The sequence below is a fragment of the Cottoperca gobio genome, chromosome 1, assembly GCF_900634415.1.
Source record: "Cottoperca gobio chromosome 1, fCotGob3.1, whole genome shotgun sequence".
Taxonomy (NCBI): domain Eukaryota; kingdom Metazoa; phylum Chordata; class Actinopteri; order Perciformes; family Bovichtidae; genus Cottoperca; species Cottoperca gobio.
Genome location: NC_041355.1, coordinates 2,576,402 through 2,594,126, shown reverse-complemented (window position 1 = coordinate 2,594,126; position 17,725 = coordinate 2,576,402). Strand labels below are relative to the sequence as shown.

Here is a 17,725-nt window from a genome sequence, read left to right as displayed (position 1 = left end):
CATTCTTGTGGGCGAATGGGAAAAATGATGTGGGCTTCATTAAGAATACACAACCTATGATAATCACTCCCAAATCACATTTTCGACCCTGTAAATCACAATATTCCCTAAAACAGGAGGCTATTGATGGTATTACACCTGTCTTTGATACTTTTTTGCAGGCATGAGTAATTGTCCCCTGCCCGGACTCACCTGTTCGAGCACCAATCTTCCCAGTCAAAAAGATCAGAGATGAGGGACTCATTGCTTCTCCATCAAAAGAACAGTGTCAAAAAGACACTATCACCCTTCTCAAACACCTTGCCTCATAAGGCCATAAAACCAGCCTCTCAAAGTTACAGTTTGTACAACAAAACATCACCTTTTTGGGTCATGACATCTCAGGGGAAGGCAAAACCTTGTCCCCTAAGCGAGTCCAGGCCATTATAAGTCTCCCAAAACCTAGGACAAAGAAACAAATTATGTCATTTTTGGGCATGTGCTCATATTGTAGGACATTTATTCCTAATTATGCTCAACTTGAACAGCCTTTAGGAACACTCATTCATGGCAAAGGTCTCTCCTCACAGGACCGTATAAACTGGACAACTCCACCTGAAACTTGCTCTGCAATCATCTCCCACTCTAGGTCTACCTGACTTAGAGAAGCCATTCACACAGGCAGTCGATGAAAAGGGTGGGTGTATGACCTCAGTTTTGCTCCAAAAACATAGCGGTAGAGATTGACCAGTAGGCTATTTTTCATCCAAGTTAGACGCTGTAGCGACAGGTCTTCCTCGCTGCTTGCCTGCAGTTGGAGCTGCAGAGAAAGCTCTGTTAGCCTCTCGTGACATTGTAGGTTACTCTGACGTCACCTCACTTGTTCCTCATGTAGTCTCACACATTCTGTTGGAACAGAAAACATCACACCTCTCTGCAGCTAGGTGGTTGAGATATCGCACCACCCTCCTAGACATGCCCAATGTTATTGTAAAACGTTGTACTACACTTAACCCTGCTTCTCTTTTACCCACTCCAGATGATGGCGAGGAGCATAACTGTTTGGCAGAACTAGATATTCTGTGCACTGTCCGCCTGATCTGAAGGACACACCTCTCACTAATTCTGACCAAATTATTTTTGTAGATGGCTCTGCTTCCAGGGATCCCACATCCGGCATAACACATGTGGGTTTCTCTGTTGTATCTGAACATGATACACTCATTTCCGGCTCTCTTCCTCATCACCTCAGGCACCATAGGCAGCAGAGCTGATTGCTCTCACAGAAGCCTGTAAATTGGCCTCTAACAAATCAGCCACTGTCTACACTGACTCCAGATATGCTTTCGGTGTAGTACATGACTTACCTCTCTGGGAACCATCACCTTATCGTGGTGGAGAGGTTTGTGTGTCCCTATGTCTGGAGCCTAGTGCTCCTGGTAGGGTCTCCCAAGGCAAATTGGTCTCAGGCGAGGGGCCAGACTAAGAATGGTTCAAAAACGACCTCATGAAACAGAGGGAAAAGAAAGGAGAGACCCTGCCCGGAGGAAGCCCGGGGCCCCCGTCTGGAGCCAGGCCCAGAGGGAGGGCCCGACAGCGAGTGCCTGGTGGCCGGGTTTGCCACGGAGCCTGAACGGGCACAGCCCGAAGAAGCTACGTGGAGCCTCCCATCCATCCATCCTGTAGGCCCACCACTCGACGGACCAGACCCGGGCAGCAGAGGCTGGCTCTGGGGACGTGGAATGTGAACTTGGTACCAGAGCACCCTAGGCCTAAGGTAAATGATCGATTTTGTGATCGTATCATCTGATCTGAGGCCGCATGATTTGGATGATGAGTTGGATCAAGGGGTGGGGGAAGACTCTGGACAGACGTGGTAAGCCCAAATGGGTAGTGCGGGTGAACTGGGAACATCTGGAGGAAGCCCCTGTCCTGGAGATCTTCAACTCACACCTCTGGCAGAGCTTTTCAGACATTCCTGTGGAGGTTGGGGGCATTGAACCTGAGTGGGCGATGTTCAAAACCTCTATTGCTGAAGCTGCAGTGATGAGCTGTGGTCTCAAGATCTTAGGTATCTCAAGGGGCGGTAACCCTCATACACCGGGGTGGACCCCGGTGGACAGGGAAGCCGTCCGAATGAAGAAGAAGTCCTTCCGGGTTATGGTCCGGGAGGACTCCGGAAACAGTTATAGGGTACCGACGGACTCAAAGGGGTGTGGGAGAAGTTCGGAGAAGCTATGGAGAAGGACTTTCGGTCGGCACCAAGGTGCTTCTGGAAAACCATCCTGCACCTCAGGAGAGGGAAGCAGGGAACCATCCAAGCTGTGAACACCAAGGGTGGGGCCCTGCTGACTTCGACAGAGAAGGATATCAGGCGGTGGAAGGAGCACTTTGAGGAACTCCTGAATCCGGCTGAGTCGCCCTCTATGGTAGAGGCAGAGCTGGAAACTGATGGGGGACCATCGTCAATTTCTCTGATGGAAGTCACTGAGGTAGTCAAACAACTCCACAGTGGCAAAGCCGCGGGGATTGATGAGATCCGTCCAGAAATGCTGAAGGCTTTGGGTGTTGAGGGGCTATCTTGGTTGCCACGCCTCGTCAACATTGCGTGGAAGTCTGGGACAGTGCCTAGTGGGTAGCAGGCTGGGGTGGTGGTTCCCCTACTCAAAAAGGGGGACCAGAGAGTGTGTGCCAACTACAGGGGTATCACACTTCTCAGCCTTTCTGGTAAAGTCTACTCCAAGGTACTGGAAAGGAGGGTTCAGCCGATAGTCGAACCTCTGATTGAAGAGGAACAATGGGGATTCCGTCCTGGTCGAGGAACAACGGACCAACTCTTCACTCTCGCAAGGATCCTGGAGGGGGCCTGGGAGTACGCCCATCCGGTCTACATGTCTTTTGTGGATCTGGAGAAGGCATAGGACCATGTCCCCCGGGTGATACTGTGGGAGGTGCTGCGGGAGTATGGTGTGAGGCGGTCACTTCTGAGGACCATCCAATTCCTGTACGCCCAAAGCGAGAGTTGTGTCCGGATACTCTGCAGTAAGTTGGACTCGTTCCCAGTGAATGTTAGCCTCCACCAGGGCTGCGCTTTATCACCAATCCTGTTTGTGATTTTCATGGACAGGATATCGAGGCGTAGTCGTGGAGGAGAGGGGTTGCAGTTCGGTGGCCTGAGGACCTCATCGCTGCTCTTTGCAGATGATGTGGTCCATATGGCATCATCGGTCTGTGACCTTCAGCAGTCACTGGATCGGTTTGCAGCCGAGTGTGAAGCGGTTGGGATGAGGATCAGCACCTCAAAATCTGAGGCCATGGCTCTCAGCAGGAAACCGGTGGATTGCCTATTCCGGCTAGGGAATGAGCCCTTACCCCAAGTGAAGGAGTTCAAGTACCTCGGGGTCTTGTTCGCGAGTGAGGTGAAGATGGAGCGAGAGATTGGCCGGAGAATCGGCGCAGCGGGGGCGGTACTGCATTCAATTTAACGCACCGTTGTGACAAAAAGAGAGCTGAGCCAGAAGGCAAAGCTCTCGATCTACCGATCGATCTTCGTTCCAACCCTCACCTATGGTCATGAAGGCTGGGTCATGACCGAAAGAACGAGATCACGGGTACAAGCGGGGCTGAAATGGGTTTTCTCAGACGGGTGGCTGGTGTCTCCCTTGGAGATAGGGTGAGAAGTTCAGCCATCCGTGAGAGACTCTGAGTAAAGCCGCTGCTCCTTTGCATTGAAAGGAGCCAGTTGAGGTGATTCGGGCATCTAGTAAGGATGCCAACTGGGCCTCCGGGTGTTCCAGGCACGTCCAGACTTCGGGGAAGACCCAGGACTCGGTGGAGAGATTTTATCTCCTCACTGGCCTGGAAACGCCTTGGGATCCCCCAGTCCAAGGTGGCGGATGTGGCCCGGAGAAGGGAAGTTTAGGATTCCTTATTGGAGCTGCTGCCCCCGCGACCCGACTCCGGATAAGCGGTAGACGATGGATGGATAATATAATGTATCAATTATAACAGCACAATGAACTGACAGACAAGCATAAATTATTTCCATATTGCAGATCAGAAAACCAGACACTAACTCTAGGTCAACTGAGGGCCTAGGTTGTGAGTAGGTTCGGTGGAAAGCAGAGCACGATTTAAAGACTCAACCAGATGCATAAGTTTGCATATAAGAGGCTTAGCAGGACAGCAGACATGAATATTAAAATCTCCAAGAATCAGAAGTCGATCAAAGTTGTGCATAGTGTTTAAAAGGAAGTCCACAAATTGAGTGACAAAGTCTTATGTATTTTTGGGTCTTATGTATTAAGAGGGGATTGACCCAACCTGCTTTAATTAATTGCACCTTGAAGCTTGGGAAATGATCAGCGTTCAGTATGCGGCAGTTCAAATGTTTCCTAAAGACAGCGGCCAGACCCCCGCTGGAGTGTCTAGGAGTTCTGACAAAGTTACAATCGCTGGAAAAGAGTTCAACAAGTGGAGCGAGCTCACCAGTGTTAAGTCAGATTTCTGTCACCAGTAAGAAATAAGCACGAGGATAAAAGTCTTATTGGATATGGATCTTGCGTTGATGAGAGCTACTTTGACTGGGATATAAATATAATCCGACACCATCTTGCACTACAGAGGGCGAGATTCCAGAGACTACACTTGAAATTACTAATTAATAAAAAGTATTAAATCAATCTACGCTCTGAGAGGGCTAGAAAGCCTCTCTCAACCAGCGGTGCTGGTCTACCAGCTAGTTCCCATTAATGATGCTGGTCCATCAGCATGCTACTGTTGGTGAAGCTGAATTACCATTTTAGCTCATTTCTCTGTACATAAATATGCAGCCAGTACTTACATGACCCGTGTAGTTGTAACTTCTTTGATTGTGTATTTCTATGTATAAAATAACTGAAATACAAAATAACTTAAATAGAAATTAGGCGAGAGATATAAAGGAGATCTTTAAGGGAAGTAAATTAATTTATTGTAATTACTTGGCATGAAATACAACACATACCATTATCTCCATGTTCATACAAATGCATTTACAAAATAAATTTAAACTGAAGAAAACAAATAAGAAAATATTAACGAACGTTAACATTTGATTGGTATACATTTCTTTTAAATCACAACATGTTTGCGGCATTTAGAAAGAAATTACTTGACAGCATCTCTTCAAGACAATGTTTACACACATTCATTATTACAAACCGTAAAATGTGATGCACCATTCTACCTTGGTAACAAACATGTGTGATATGAATACGTTCTGCTTAAGCTTCTATATCTTCTGGCCTTTCAAGCAATATGTTCTGTCACAGTCAGTCTTCAAACAATGTGCAGCAGCATAACACATTATATTAACAGTGTTGCTACAATCATCCATGCTCAGTGCAGATATGAAAGGCTCATTCTAATCTAATAAAAACACAATATGCATTACGCGCGAGCTTCTGAAGCCCAGCATCCCACCAGCCATTTCCTCACTGCTGCATTTACATCTGTATGTTCAGGTGATCAAGCACTATCCCATTGCAATCCAATAACGCAAAACAGACGGACAATCTTCCTCTAACTAAGAAATAACCTCAGTGACCTCATTGCTGAGGTAGTGTGTAGAAATAGTGTATGATCCAACACTTATTACAGAGTGTAACCCTGAAGTAAGAGTGTCAAACTCCTTTTAGTTCCTCCTGTTACTCTTTAATCTCTGGAACCTCTGTGCTGCAGTTTCCCCCCCCCATGTGCGTTCTCATGTGGACTTTCAATGTATCATTACACTGGAATTTTGTTTTGCACGTTTTACAAGAATATGGCTTCTCACCTGTGTGGGTTCTCAGATGTGTCTCTAGGGATGATGTACACTGAAAGTATTTTCCACATGTGTCACATTTGATAGGCTGTTCACCTGTGTGAGTATCATAGTGCATCTCTGACAGGTGAGGGTTGTCTACATTGTTACTGTGACTTATACTTTCGTGATGTAGACTCTGTTGATTTGGCTCTGCAGTTCTAGTTGAGCCTGAGTCTCCATGCTTGCCTCCTTTCTGATCTTGGCTCTCAGCTACATGAGAGTTGTGAGAGAGGAGCTGGTGGTCACTTTCCTCATCAGTAGGAGTCAACATAAAGGTATCAGTCTCCTGCTTCAGTACAAGCTGCTCTCCCTCCTGACTGGTGCAGAGTTCCTCCTGCTCCTCTTTAATCTGTGGAGGCTCTGGGTCCTCTTGGTCCAGACTGGAGTTCCTCTCCTGAATACAGAGCTGCTGGTCAGAGAGAACCTCCTCCTCCTTACAGAAATGTTGCTGTGGGAGCTCTGGAGGAACAGAGAACAAAAGGAATAAAATACTACTGTGGTGGCAAAGTAACAACATGCAGACAATGGCGCAAATTAATACCAGTTTATATTTAAACACATGGAATTATATATAAATCTAATTCCTCTGTTTGTTATCAAACTTATAAAAGTTGTACACACCTCATGTGAACCAACAAGCCACATTATGAAATCAAGTCAAGTGACTCATATCGGAAATGTTTTCTAAATGTTTTGCAACATTAAGGTGTCTTGTCATTTTTTCTTTAGTTTTGAAGTCTTAAAATTGTTTTTTTCATATTAATTTTATCTTTTGTGCTTGTTTATTAGAGTGAATTTAATTTATTTTTAACATGTACCTCTCTGGGAACCATCACCTTATCGTGGTGGAGAGGTTTGTGTGTCCCTATGAACCTGAGAGCTGTGTTAGGGTCTCCCAAGGCAAATTGGTCTCAGGTGAGGGGCCAGACTAAGAATGGTTCAAAAACGACTTCATGAAAGAAAGGGAAAGGAAAGGAGAGACCCTGCCCGGAGGAAGCCCGGGGCCCCCGTCTGGAGCCAGGCCCAGAGGGAGGGCCCGACAGCGAGCGCCTGGTGGCCGGGTTTGCCACGGAGCCCGGTCGGGCATAGCCCGAAGAAGCTACGTGGTGCCTCCCATCCATCCATCCTGTGGGCCCACCACTCATGGGAAAAAACCGCTGGGGTCAGGTGCGCTGTCACACGGGTGGCAGTGATGGTCAGGGACCTCGACGGACCAGACCCGGGCAGCAGAGGCTGGCTCTGGGGACGTGGAACGTCACCTCTCTGTGGGGGAAGGAGCCGGAACTAGTGCGGGAGGTGGATCGCTACCAGTTGGATCTGGTGGGGCTTACCTCCACGCACAGTCTTGGCTCTGGAACCGTACTCCTGGATAGGGGTTGGACTCTATTCTTCTCCGGAGTTGCTCAATGTGTGAGGCGTCAGGCCGGGGTGGGGATACTCACTAGCCCCCGGCTGAGCGCCACTACGTTGGAGTTTATCCCGGTGGACAAGAGGGTCGCCTCCCTACGCCTTCGGGTTATGGGGGGGAAAACTCTGACTGTTGTTTGTGCCTATGCCCCAAACCGCAGTTCGGAGTATTCAGCCTTCTTGGAGATCCGGAATGGAGCCCTGCAGGGGGCTCCAGTAGGGGACTCCGTAGTCTTGCTGGGAGACTTCAACGCACACGTGGGAAACGATGGAGACACCTGGAGAGGCGTGATTGGGAGGAAGGGCCTCCCTGATCTAAACCCGAACGGTCGTTTGTTGTTGGACTTCTGTGCTAGTCATGGAATGGCCATAACAAACACCATGTTCGAACATAATGATGCTCATAAGTGCACGTGGTACCAGAGCACCCTAGGCCAAAGGTCAATGATCGATTTCGTAATCGTATCATCTGATCTGAGGCCGCATGTTTTGGACACTCGGGTGAAGAGAGGGTCGGAGCTGTCGACTGATCACCATCTGGTGGTGAGTTGGATCAAGGGGTGGGGGAAGACTCTGGACAGACCTGGTAAACCCAAATGGGTAGTGCGGGTGAACTGGGAACGTCTGGAGGAAGCCCCTGTCCTGGGGATCTTTAACTCACACCTCCGGCGGAGCTTTTTAGCCATCCCTGTGGAGGTTGGGGGCATTGAACCTGAGTGGGCGATGTTCAAAACCTCAATTGCTGAAGCTGCGGTGATGAGTTGTGGTCTCAAGGTCTTAGGTGCCTCAAGGGGGGTAACCCTCGAACACCGTGGTGGACCCCGGTGGTCAGGGAAGCCGTCCGACTGAAGAAGGAGTCCTTCCGGGTTATGTTATCCGGTAGGACTCAGTTGCAGGGTATCGAAGGACTAGAAGGGCAGCAGCTTCTGCCGTGTCAGAGGCAAAGCAGCGGGTGTGGGAGAAGTTTGGAGAAGCTATGGAGAAGGACTTTCGGTCGGCACCAAGGTGCTTCTGGAAAACCATCCGGCACCTCAGGAGGGGGAAGCGAGGAACCATCCAAGCTGTGTACAGCAAGGGTGGGACCCTGCTGACTTTGACTGAGAAGGTTATTGGCCGGTGGAAGGAGCACTTTGAGGAACTCCTGAATCCGACTAACACGCCCTCTATGGTTGAGGCAGAGCTGGAAGCTGATGGGGGATCATCGTCAATTTCCCTGATGGAAGTCACTGAGGTAGTCAAATAACTCCACAATGACAAAGCCGCAGGGGTTGATGAGATCAATCCAGAAATGCTGAAGGCTTTGGGTGTTGAGGGGCTGTCTTGGTTGACACGCCTCGTCAACATTGCGTGGAAGTCTGGGACAGTGCCTAGGGGTTGGCAGACCGGGGTGGTGGTTCCCCTATTTAAAAAGGGGGACCAGAGAGTGTGTGCCAACTACAGGGGTATCACACTTCTCAGCCTCCCTGGTAAAGTCTACTTCAAGGTACTGGAAAGGAGGGTTCGGCCGGTAGTCGAACCTCTGATTGAAGAGGAACAATGCGGATTCCGTCCTGGTCGTGGAACAACAGACCAACTCTTTACTCTTGCAAGGATCCTGGAGGGGACCTGGGAGTACGCCCATCCGGTCTACATGTGTTTTGTGGATCTGGAGAAGGCGTATGACCGGTCCCCCGGGTGATACTGTGGGAGGTGCTGCGGGAGTATGGGGTGAGGGGGTCACTTTTGAGGGCCATCCACTCACTGGATCGGTTCGCAGCCGAGTGTGCAGCGGTTGGGATGAGGATCAGCACCTCCAAATCTGAGGCCATAGCTCTCAGCAGGAAACCGGTGGATTGCCTACTCCGGGTAGGGAATGAGCCATTACCCCAAGTGAAGGAGTTCAAGTACCTCGGAGTCTTGTTCGCGAGTGAGGGGACAATGGAGCGAGAGATTGGCCGGAGAATCGGAGCAGCGGGGGCGGTATTACAGTCACTTTACCGCACCATTATGACGAAAAGAGAGCTGAGCCAGAAGGCAAAGCTCTCAATATACCGGTCGATCTTCGTTCCTACCCTCACCTATGGTCATGAAGGCTGGGTCATGACCGAAAGAACGAGATCACGGGTACAAGCGGCCGAAATGGGTTTTCTCAGACGGGTGGCTGGCGTCTCCCTTAGAGATAGGATGAGAAGCTCAGCCATCCGTGAGAGACTCGGAGTAGAGCCGCTGCTCCTTTACGTTGAAAGGAGCCAGTTGAGGTGGTTCGGGCATCTAGTAAGGATGCCACCTGGGCGCCTCCCTAGGGAGGTGTTCCAGGCACGTCTAGCTGGGAGGAGACCCCGGGGAAGACCCAGGACTCGGTGGAGAGATTATATCTCCTCACTGGCCTGGAAACGCCTCAGGATCCCCCAGTCGGAGCTGGAGGATGTGGCCCGGAGAAGGGAAGATTGGGGTTCCTTACTGGAGCTGCTGCCCCCGCAACCCGATCCCGGATAAGCGGTAGACGATGGATGGATGTATTTGTTCATTGTTGTCATTTTCAGAATACAAAATTACATTTATTGTGGAATACATTTAGTTTTTCTTGTCTGTGCTGTGTTGCTCTGTGAAGCACTTTGGGCGGTATGTATGAATGTACTGTATGTATGAAAGGTGCAATATAAATGAAGTTGAGTTGAATATTGTTTCTCACCTGTGTGGATTCTTGTATGATGAGACGTCAATGCTGATTTCTGAGTGAATCTTTTCCCACACGTGTTGCAGGAATATGGCTTCTCTCCTTTGTGGATTCTCATGTGGCGTGTCAAGTTACAAGTCATTCTGAAAGCTTTCCCACATGTTTTGCATACAAACGGCCTCTCATCTGTGTGGGTTCTTATATGAGTGTCCAATGATGATTTCTGTATAAATCCTTTCCCACATGTTTTGCATGCAAACGGCTTCTCACCTGTGTGGGTTCTTATATGATAGTTCAATGCTGGTTTATCAATAAATCCTTTCTCACATATTCTGCAAGAATATGGCTTCTCACCTGTGTGGATTCTCGTGTGTATTGTCAAGTAACTATTATTTGTGAAAGCTCTCCCACATGTGTTGCATGCAAACGGCTTCTCACCTGTGTGGGTTCTTATATGATAGTTCAATAATGATTTCTTAATAAATCCCTTCCCACATGTTTTGCATGCAAACGGCTTCTCACCTGTGTGGGTTCTTATATGATAGTTCAATAATGATTTCTTAATAAATCCCTTCCCACATGTTTTGCATGCAAACGGATTATCACCTGTGTGGGTTCTTATATGATATTTCAATCCTGATTTCCCAACAAATCCTTTCTTACATATTTTGCAAGAAAATTGCTTCTCATCTGTGTGGATTCTCGTGTGGCTTGTCAAGTGACTACTATGTCTGAAAGCTTTCCCACATGTTTTACATGCAAACGGCTTCTCACCTGTGTGGATTCTCAGATGTTTCTCTAGTAATGTTTTAATCTTAAAGCCTTTTCCACATGTGTCACATTTTAAAGGCTGTTTACCTGTGTGAGTATCACAGTGCATCTCTGACAGGTGAGGGTTGTCTACATTGTTACTGTGACTTATGCTTTCGTGATGTAGACTCTGTTGATTTGGCTCTGCAGTTCTAGTTGAGCCTGAGTCTCCATGCTTGCCTCCTTTCTGATCTTGGCTCTCAGCTACATGAGAGTTGTGAGAGAGGAGCTGGTGGTCACTTTCCTCATCAGTAGGAGTCAACATAAAGGTATCAGTCTCCTGCTTCAGTACAAGCTGCTCTCCCTCCTGACTGGTGCAGAGTTCCTCCTGCTCCTCTTTAATCTGTGGAGGCTCTGGGTCCTCTTGGTCCAGACTGGAGTTCCTCTCCTGAATACAGAGCTGCTGGTCAGAGAGGAACCTCCTCCTCCTTACAGACATGTTGCTGTGGGAGCTCTGGAGGGACAGAGAACAAAAGGAATAGGATACTACTGCAGACATGCGAGCAAATTAGTACCAGTAACCTAATCTATTAAAACACATGGGGTTAAATATACATACAATTCCTCCGTTTTGTGTTATTACGTTTTACTCACCTATCCTGTGTAACTTTATTTCCGGGTTTCCAAACGACATCCAGCAGTCTGCGCTGACGATGGATCTCTGCCTCGTACTCGACGACAGCTTCTTGAAAACCTCCGAATATTTCTTCAGCAACAGCATTTAGTCGCTCGGTTGACAAACTCTCTCAAACACTCAACTGAAGACATTGTTGCTTACTTATAAGTCAAATATTCATCCACGCAACGACTACAACCTCGTCTCCCTGCTAGTTTCATACATCCAGAGAGCTGAGCTAACGCTAATAGTGCCTGTACTGTTTACTTCCGCTGCATGGCTTCTTCTTCTTCTTCTTCTTCTTCGTTGGTTTTACGGCGGGTGTACCAGCGTTAAGATGAATTACCGCCACCTACTGTGTTGGAGGGTGGACTACAATAATCTATTCCTTAAAAAGAGAGAAGAAGAATACACTTCACTGTAAATTAAATGATATTGATAAACTCAGTTTCTTTCAAATATTGGACTAGTCTCCCTAACCCAATGTCCAAACATGTTTAAGACTCAGTTCTTTCCCTCCAAGCTTCTTCATTTATCTTTATTTTTGGCAGTGAAAAATGACATGCTCCACTGATTCCTCTACTTGACAGTGCTCACATAAACCTGAGGGAGGTTTCCTTATGAAGTGCAGTGTTTCATTAAGTCTGGTATGCATACCTGTCAACCCTCCCGTTTTTCCCGGGATTATCCCGTATTTTGACATCTATCCCGATTTTCTCCCGTTTAAATATTTTCCCGTAATTAATCCGTATTTTTAACCTTTCAGAAAAAAAAATAGGCCTAATTAAAAAAAGTGTAAAGTGGCCTCCAGTAAAGCAGGTGGCAGTATAAAGATAAAGATGCATTATGCAACACAATTTCATCATTATTCTATAAGTGCTGGATTGATTTACCTGTAATTAAAAATATTATGATGTTGCCAACATCTTGTTGCAGCCTTCCTACAAGAGGAGGGTCTTCTAGCAGTATTTCAGGAACCATGGTTTTGAAATAAGATCAACAATTACATGTGTGGGAAATGTTCAGGTGTCCACATAGCGTATCAGCTTACAGCCTGTTCTCTGGCCTCTTTCACACAGAAAACCGCTCTATCTCTCCTATTTTCCCTCCGGCTACATCGTGATGACCTCGAAAGCCATTTATTAACATGGATTATATGTCGACGGGAACAAAACCTGGCAGAAAATCAGCGGCTACACCTCTCTCTCGCTCTCTTCCTCTCTGCCTCTGAGTCAATGCACCACCTGACACACAGATTGAGATAAAAAGAATGAGAGATGGAGAGCGAGAGAGAGAAAAGACGGAGAAATATATGAGAACTGAAGAAAGATTGACCGTCATTGGCCTTTTCTTGTTTCATCATTCAGAAAGCCCTGGGTTTGATTTCCCTCTCTTTGTTTGAGATGAGCCATCAATAACTGTGCTGTAAAAGTCAAGCAGCAGAGGAAGCTGTGCCTGTCTAACAGCACCGCTTCTCCACCCACACAACCTCCAAAACAAAATGTATAATAAGATAATGGTGGCTATTAGCAGACAGTGGTAGACAAAGCACTCAGCTCTTTTACTTAAGTACACAGTATTTATTTAGCCTCAGTATTCATTTGTCTCACAGACTGTGCAGCATACGACACCCTCTGTCCTGAGAGCACAAGGACAAACTCCCCGAAAGAAAGAAACCTCAGGGAGAGCAACTGAGGAGGACGGACAGATGTGCAATAGATGACGTGTGTACAGAATAAACAACATAGCGAAATTACAACATACACAATCCATGTGACAAAAAATATAATGTGATCATATATGAAATATAGGGAGGATGTCAAAAAGCGTGGCCGTGAGGCAGGAGCGTGTCAACGTGCCAGATGAGAGACAGAAACTCTGTGATGATGCTGAGTGAGTAAGATCCATTTAAAGGACATGAATGCAGACAGATAGAGAGGAGGAGAGAGAGAGTGAGAGAGCGAGCAGGAGGAGGAGAGAGGCAGAGAGAGAGAGCAGGAGGAGGAGAGAGGCAGAGAGAGAGAGAGCAGGAGGAGGAGAGAGGCAGAGAGAGAGAGCAGGAGGAGGAGAGAGGCAGAGAGAGAGAGAGAGCAGGAGGAGGAGAGAGGCAGAGAGAGAGAGAGCAGGAGGAGGAGAGAGGCAGAGAGAGAGAGCAGGAGGAGGAGAGAGGCAGAGAGAGAGAGCAGGAGGAGGAGAGAGGCAGAGAGAGAGAGCAGGAGGAGGAGAGAGGCAGAGAGAGAGAGAGCAGGAGAGGAGAGAGGCAGAGAGAGAGAGAGCAGGAGGAGGAGAGAGGCAGAGAGAGAGAGCAGGAGGAGGCAGAGAGGCAGAGAGAGAGAGAGCAGGAGGAGGAGAGAGGCAGAGAGAGAGCAGGAGGAGGAGAGAGGCAGAGAGAGAGAGCAGGAGGAGGAGAGAGGCAGAGAGAGAGAGCAGGAGGAGGAGAGAGGCAGAGAGAGAGAGCAGGAGGAGGAGAGAGGCAGAGAGAGCGAAGGTGAGAGAGAGAGAGCAGGAGGAGGAGAGAGGCAGAGAGAGAGAGAGACAGACAAAGAGAGGAGGAGAGAGAGAGAGAGAGAGAGAGAGGAGAGGAGAGAGAGGAGAGAGAGAGAGAGAGAGAAGGTGAGAGAGACAGAAAATGAGAGAGAGAGAGAGAGAGAAGGTGAGACAGAGAGAGACAGAGAGGCATTCAAAATGTAATTAAATAAATTATATATATTATATCACTTAATTATAATTATCGATGCATTAAATGTTGCAGCTTGTAAAGGTAGAGCTAATTTTAACTACTTTATATACTTAATAATTATATTCTACTTAATAACACATCATAAGTTATTAGTTGGTTTGTATGTTGTATTAATAATTAGAATCTGCAAAGTAACTAGTACGTCAGATTGTAGTGCAGTACAAAGTACAGCATTTCCTTCTGGAATGTAGTAAAGTAGAAGTATACAGTTACATACAATGGAAATACTCAAGTAAAGTATAAAACTGCAAAACTGCCTGCGCACTACTGAACATCCTGCAAATGTCATAAATACTTTTTCAGTTCATTGCTATTTGTTTGCAAATATATATATATCAGATAAAGATATAAATCACAAAATGTAACAAGCAATAACTTCATATGCAGTATGTTATTACATTACATGCTCAACATTTTTATTATATTATAAGCAGTTATTACATTATCAGTTTTATTACATTTAAAAACATTGTTCACAATTATGACATTATATGCAGTTATTGCATCACTTTTTTTATCACATAATTTTCAATTATTACATCATCCATTTTCACCTGTTAATTACATTATTGGCATTTTTTATGTTTTACATTATTAATTGTTATTAAATCTCTCAACACATGATTTGCAGTTATAGGATTAGGTGCAATTATTATACTGATCAGTTTTTTATTTTATTTATTTTTTATGTCTTTTTAATCACAATTACTACGTTATGTGCCATTATTACATTGCATTTGTTTATTATATAATAGGCAGTTATGTTTTCACTTTGTTTTAATTGCTCATAACATTATTTTCAGTTATTAAGTAATTTATTATAAATACATTTAGTTTATCACATTATTGACAGTTAAAATGTTATAAACAGTTATTTTTAGTTTCCACACACCCCTCTCAGACTAACCTGGGTCCTGAACCTCTTGCAGAGGATGAAGTAGATGAGCGGGTCCAGGCAGACGTTGAGAACTGACATTATGATGGTCAGTTCCATCACGAAGATGAGAACTTTGCTCCCTGAACTATAATTCCCCGGAAAGATATGGGTAGGAAAACCACGTGGAAGGGGACGAAGCAAAAGCAGAAGACACTGACCAGCACTAACATGTTCCTGCGCGCCTTTGCAAGCTTGGTGGACGCCGGCTGCCTTTGCTGCGCCTGCAACACCCTGCGGATGGTGCTGTAGTAGAAGAAGACCAGGGAGACGAAGACAAACAGGAAAATGGCCATGGAGAAGCTCTGTATGATCTTGTGGAGAAAAACGAGCTCGGCACTGTGAAAGATTTCACAGTATACTGCGGCAGAGGTAAAAGGAGGCAGTGTGTGGATTGTCAGGATGGCGAAGGCGCTCGTCGCGCCCAGGAGGATAACCCATGTTACTGTGCACAGGATGTGAGCGGCCCTCACCGTCTGCAGGATGTGAGTTCTTAAAGGTTTGACGACCTTCTGATATCTGGAGAGGAGAGGCAGGTGTCAGATAACTTAAAGCTTTTACCTACTGCTGCCATCAAATTCAAAATTGGGAAAACGAGTGCAAGATATGCTTCTCACAAGTACTCTTGAGAGAACTCTTCTTCTACCTAAATAAAGCTACCCCGAAAGTGCCCTAAACTTCTATCTCTCTAAGAGGCGACTCCACTGGTTGCAAAAAGACTAATTGTATAGAAGTCTATGAGAAAATGACCCTACTTTTCACTTTATTTATTACTTCCGTAAAAAGATTCCTGATGAGTTTATGGTCTCGATCTCTTGCTTCAAGTCTTCTTCAACACAGCATGATGTTCATTTAGTAAATTATGGTCCCATTTAGAGTAAAATAACAATAAAGCAGCGTATACTTTGGGGCTGGGATGCTTTGTGATTGACAGTTTGCTCTCCATGTTTCCTTTTACAACTTTAACCCTTTTCACAGTTTGTTTTCAGTTCATGAAAGTTAATTGTAACATTTTTGTTGCCTAAAAATGTCTTTCTCAGCTTTCAAATGTACTTTGCACAACCTTGGCGTGTCACTTCTGGTACCAAAAAACAAGATGGCGACGGCCAAAATGCCAAACTCAAGGCTTCAAAACCGCAGGACACAAACCAATGAATGACGTCACGGTGACTATGTCCGCTTCTATTCTGACAGAGTTAGAAAACACATGAAATTGGTGTATTTTTGTTCGTATTGATGACATTTTAAAGTCTGTTTTATGCAACATGAGGTTCATACTGGCCCGGCCTACCTGTTAGCGGCGATGTAGCCCATAAACATGATGCTGGCGTACATGTTGAGGAAGAGGAAGGTGCTGCCAAAGTAACAGTTGACCATGCGGATGGTGTCGTAGGTGCTGGAAAAGTTCATTATGCGGATGGGGAGAGAGAGGCAGAGCAGGAAGTCGGCGGCTGCCAAGTTCTTGAGGTAAACCATAATGCTCCTGGACTCCTTCGGCTGAGCTCGGCAGAAGTAAAACTTAATGATGAAGATGTTGAGGGGGAGACCCACCTGGAGAGAAAACAGGTTTTGGATTCAATCTGAATGTAGGATTTGTGTGGGAGGGGAAGTGTGGGAGAGGATTAGAGCTGTTTGGTTGAAGAAAAAGAAAAAAGGAAGCTAAAACATTGTCTTGATTGTACGTTGTATGATTTTCAGTTGTCCTTCATTAAAAAGAAAAAGTTGAAGATACATTTATCTTTCACTTCACTTCAAACTTGTTTGTGCTGAACCAAAAAACAACCATGCTACTATTTCTGGACTCACAATCAAGTAAATGGCTGCCTCAGAAACTTTAAAAGTTGTACCATCTTGATTTATTATTGAGGTTTATAACCAGTGATATCAGTGAGAGTTGTGACTGCGAGGTTCATTTCCTCAGGAAGTTTTAAGAACTTGCTCTTAAAAAAAAGGTTTCCTCAAATGAACTGACTGACACTTGAAGAAGGAAAGTGATCAGAGTTGTTGAAACTCACCAGAAACACGAGACTGTAGACTATGATAAAGAAGACGTTGATTGGGCAGCCAACGGCATCACAGTAAATCGAACCGTCGACTTCGATCTGGTTTATAGTTAGTGACTGGTTGAAGGATGAGGCCCCTTCCTCTCCTGCTCGATCGCTCATTGTTTCTAGTTAATCTAATAGAGATTAACCCAAATTACAGCTCAGATAATACACAAAAACACACCCTTTGTAACAAAAATGCTGCCAAAGTCAGCCCAAGAAGACATGACTGTGACCAAAAGATTGTGTACAAAGGAACCAATTAAGTATTTACCTTTCTGAGCCTCTCAGTGTAGCCGTCTAATGAATCGTGTACTTCTTCCGTCTACACAGCTTTCAGAGCAGGAGAAGAGCTGCTGAAAAACACTGATGTGGTTATGATAGCTTTACAGTAAGCATTACTATAAATAACACACATTCTCACCCCCCCCCACACACACACACACACACTGCTGTTAAAATGACATAATATCTTCCTGTCTAGTTCTGATGAACACGCCGCAAATACCACGGAAGGCACTTAATACTCCCACTAGCATTTCAAGGGATTGCGTCTGTCGGCTCCTAGAAGATAAATTCTCTTGACTTTGGTGATCACACTTTTGTGATGTTGTCTGCACTTTTTTGTATATCCATCTGTTGATCCATTTTCTGCTTATGTGAAGGTAGCGCAGTGAACTTCCTGAACCACCT

At 45.9% G+C, this 17,725-nt stretch overlaps 2 protein-coding genes across 2 annotated transcripts; both read right to left on the bottom strand.

The window, feature by feature from the left end:
• Nucleotides 1–370: 370 nt before the first annotated feature.
• LOC115007145 (zinc finger protein 239-like) lies at nt 371–10,976 on the bottom strand. The gene is made up of 3 exons (XM_029429872.1): nt 9,903–10,976; nt 6,230–6,283; nt 371–441 (listed from the first exon to the last, which is right to left on the bottom strand). Exons 1-3 carry the CDS (start codon nt 10,960–10,962, stop codon nt 371–373), a joined length of 1,185 nt encoding a protein of 394 aa, XP_029285732.1. The 5' UTR covers nt 10,963–10,976.
• Nucleotides 10,977–14,748: 3,772 nt separating this feature from the next.
• On the bottom strand, nt 14,749–17,445 carry LOC115006404 (P2Y purinoceptor 14-like). The gene is given in 5 exon segments (XM_029428631.1): nt 14,749–15,079; nt 15,082–15,506; nt 16,279–16,538; nt 17,003–17,166; nt 17,307–17,445. Coding segments are annotated over 4 exon segments (984 nt in total). The 5' UTR covers nt 17,153–17,166; nt 17,307–17,445; the 3' UTR covers nt 14,749–14,930.
• Nucleotides 17,446–17,725: the final 280 nt, after the last annotated feature.

Excerpts from the sequence above, each read along its gene's own strand:
- LOC115007145 (XM_029429872.1), bottom strand. The coding sequence starts at position 10,962 with ATGTTGACTCCTACTGATGAGGAAAGTGACCACCAGCTCCTCTCTCAC. Across the intron at positions 6,284-9,902 it reads TCATACAAGAATCCACACAG|AGCTCCCACAGCAACATTTC; the intron begins GTGAGAAACAAT and ends CTGTTCCTCCAG. Across the intron at positions 442-6,229 it reads GGTTCTCTCTGACCAGCAGC|GTTTTGGGAGACTTATAATG; the intron begins TCTGTATTCAGG and ends TCTTTGTCCTAG.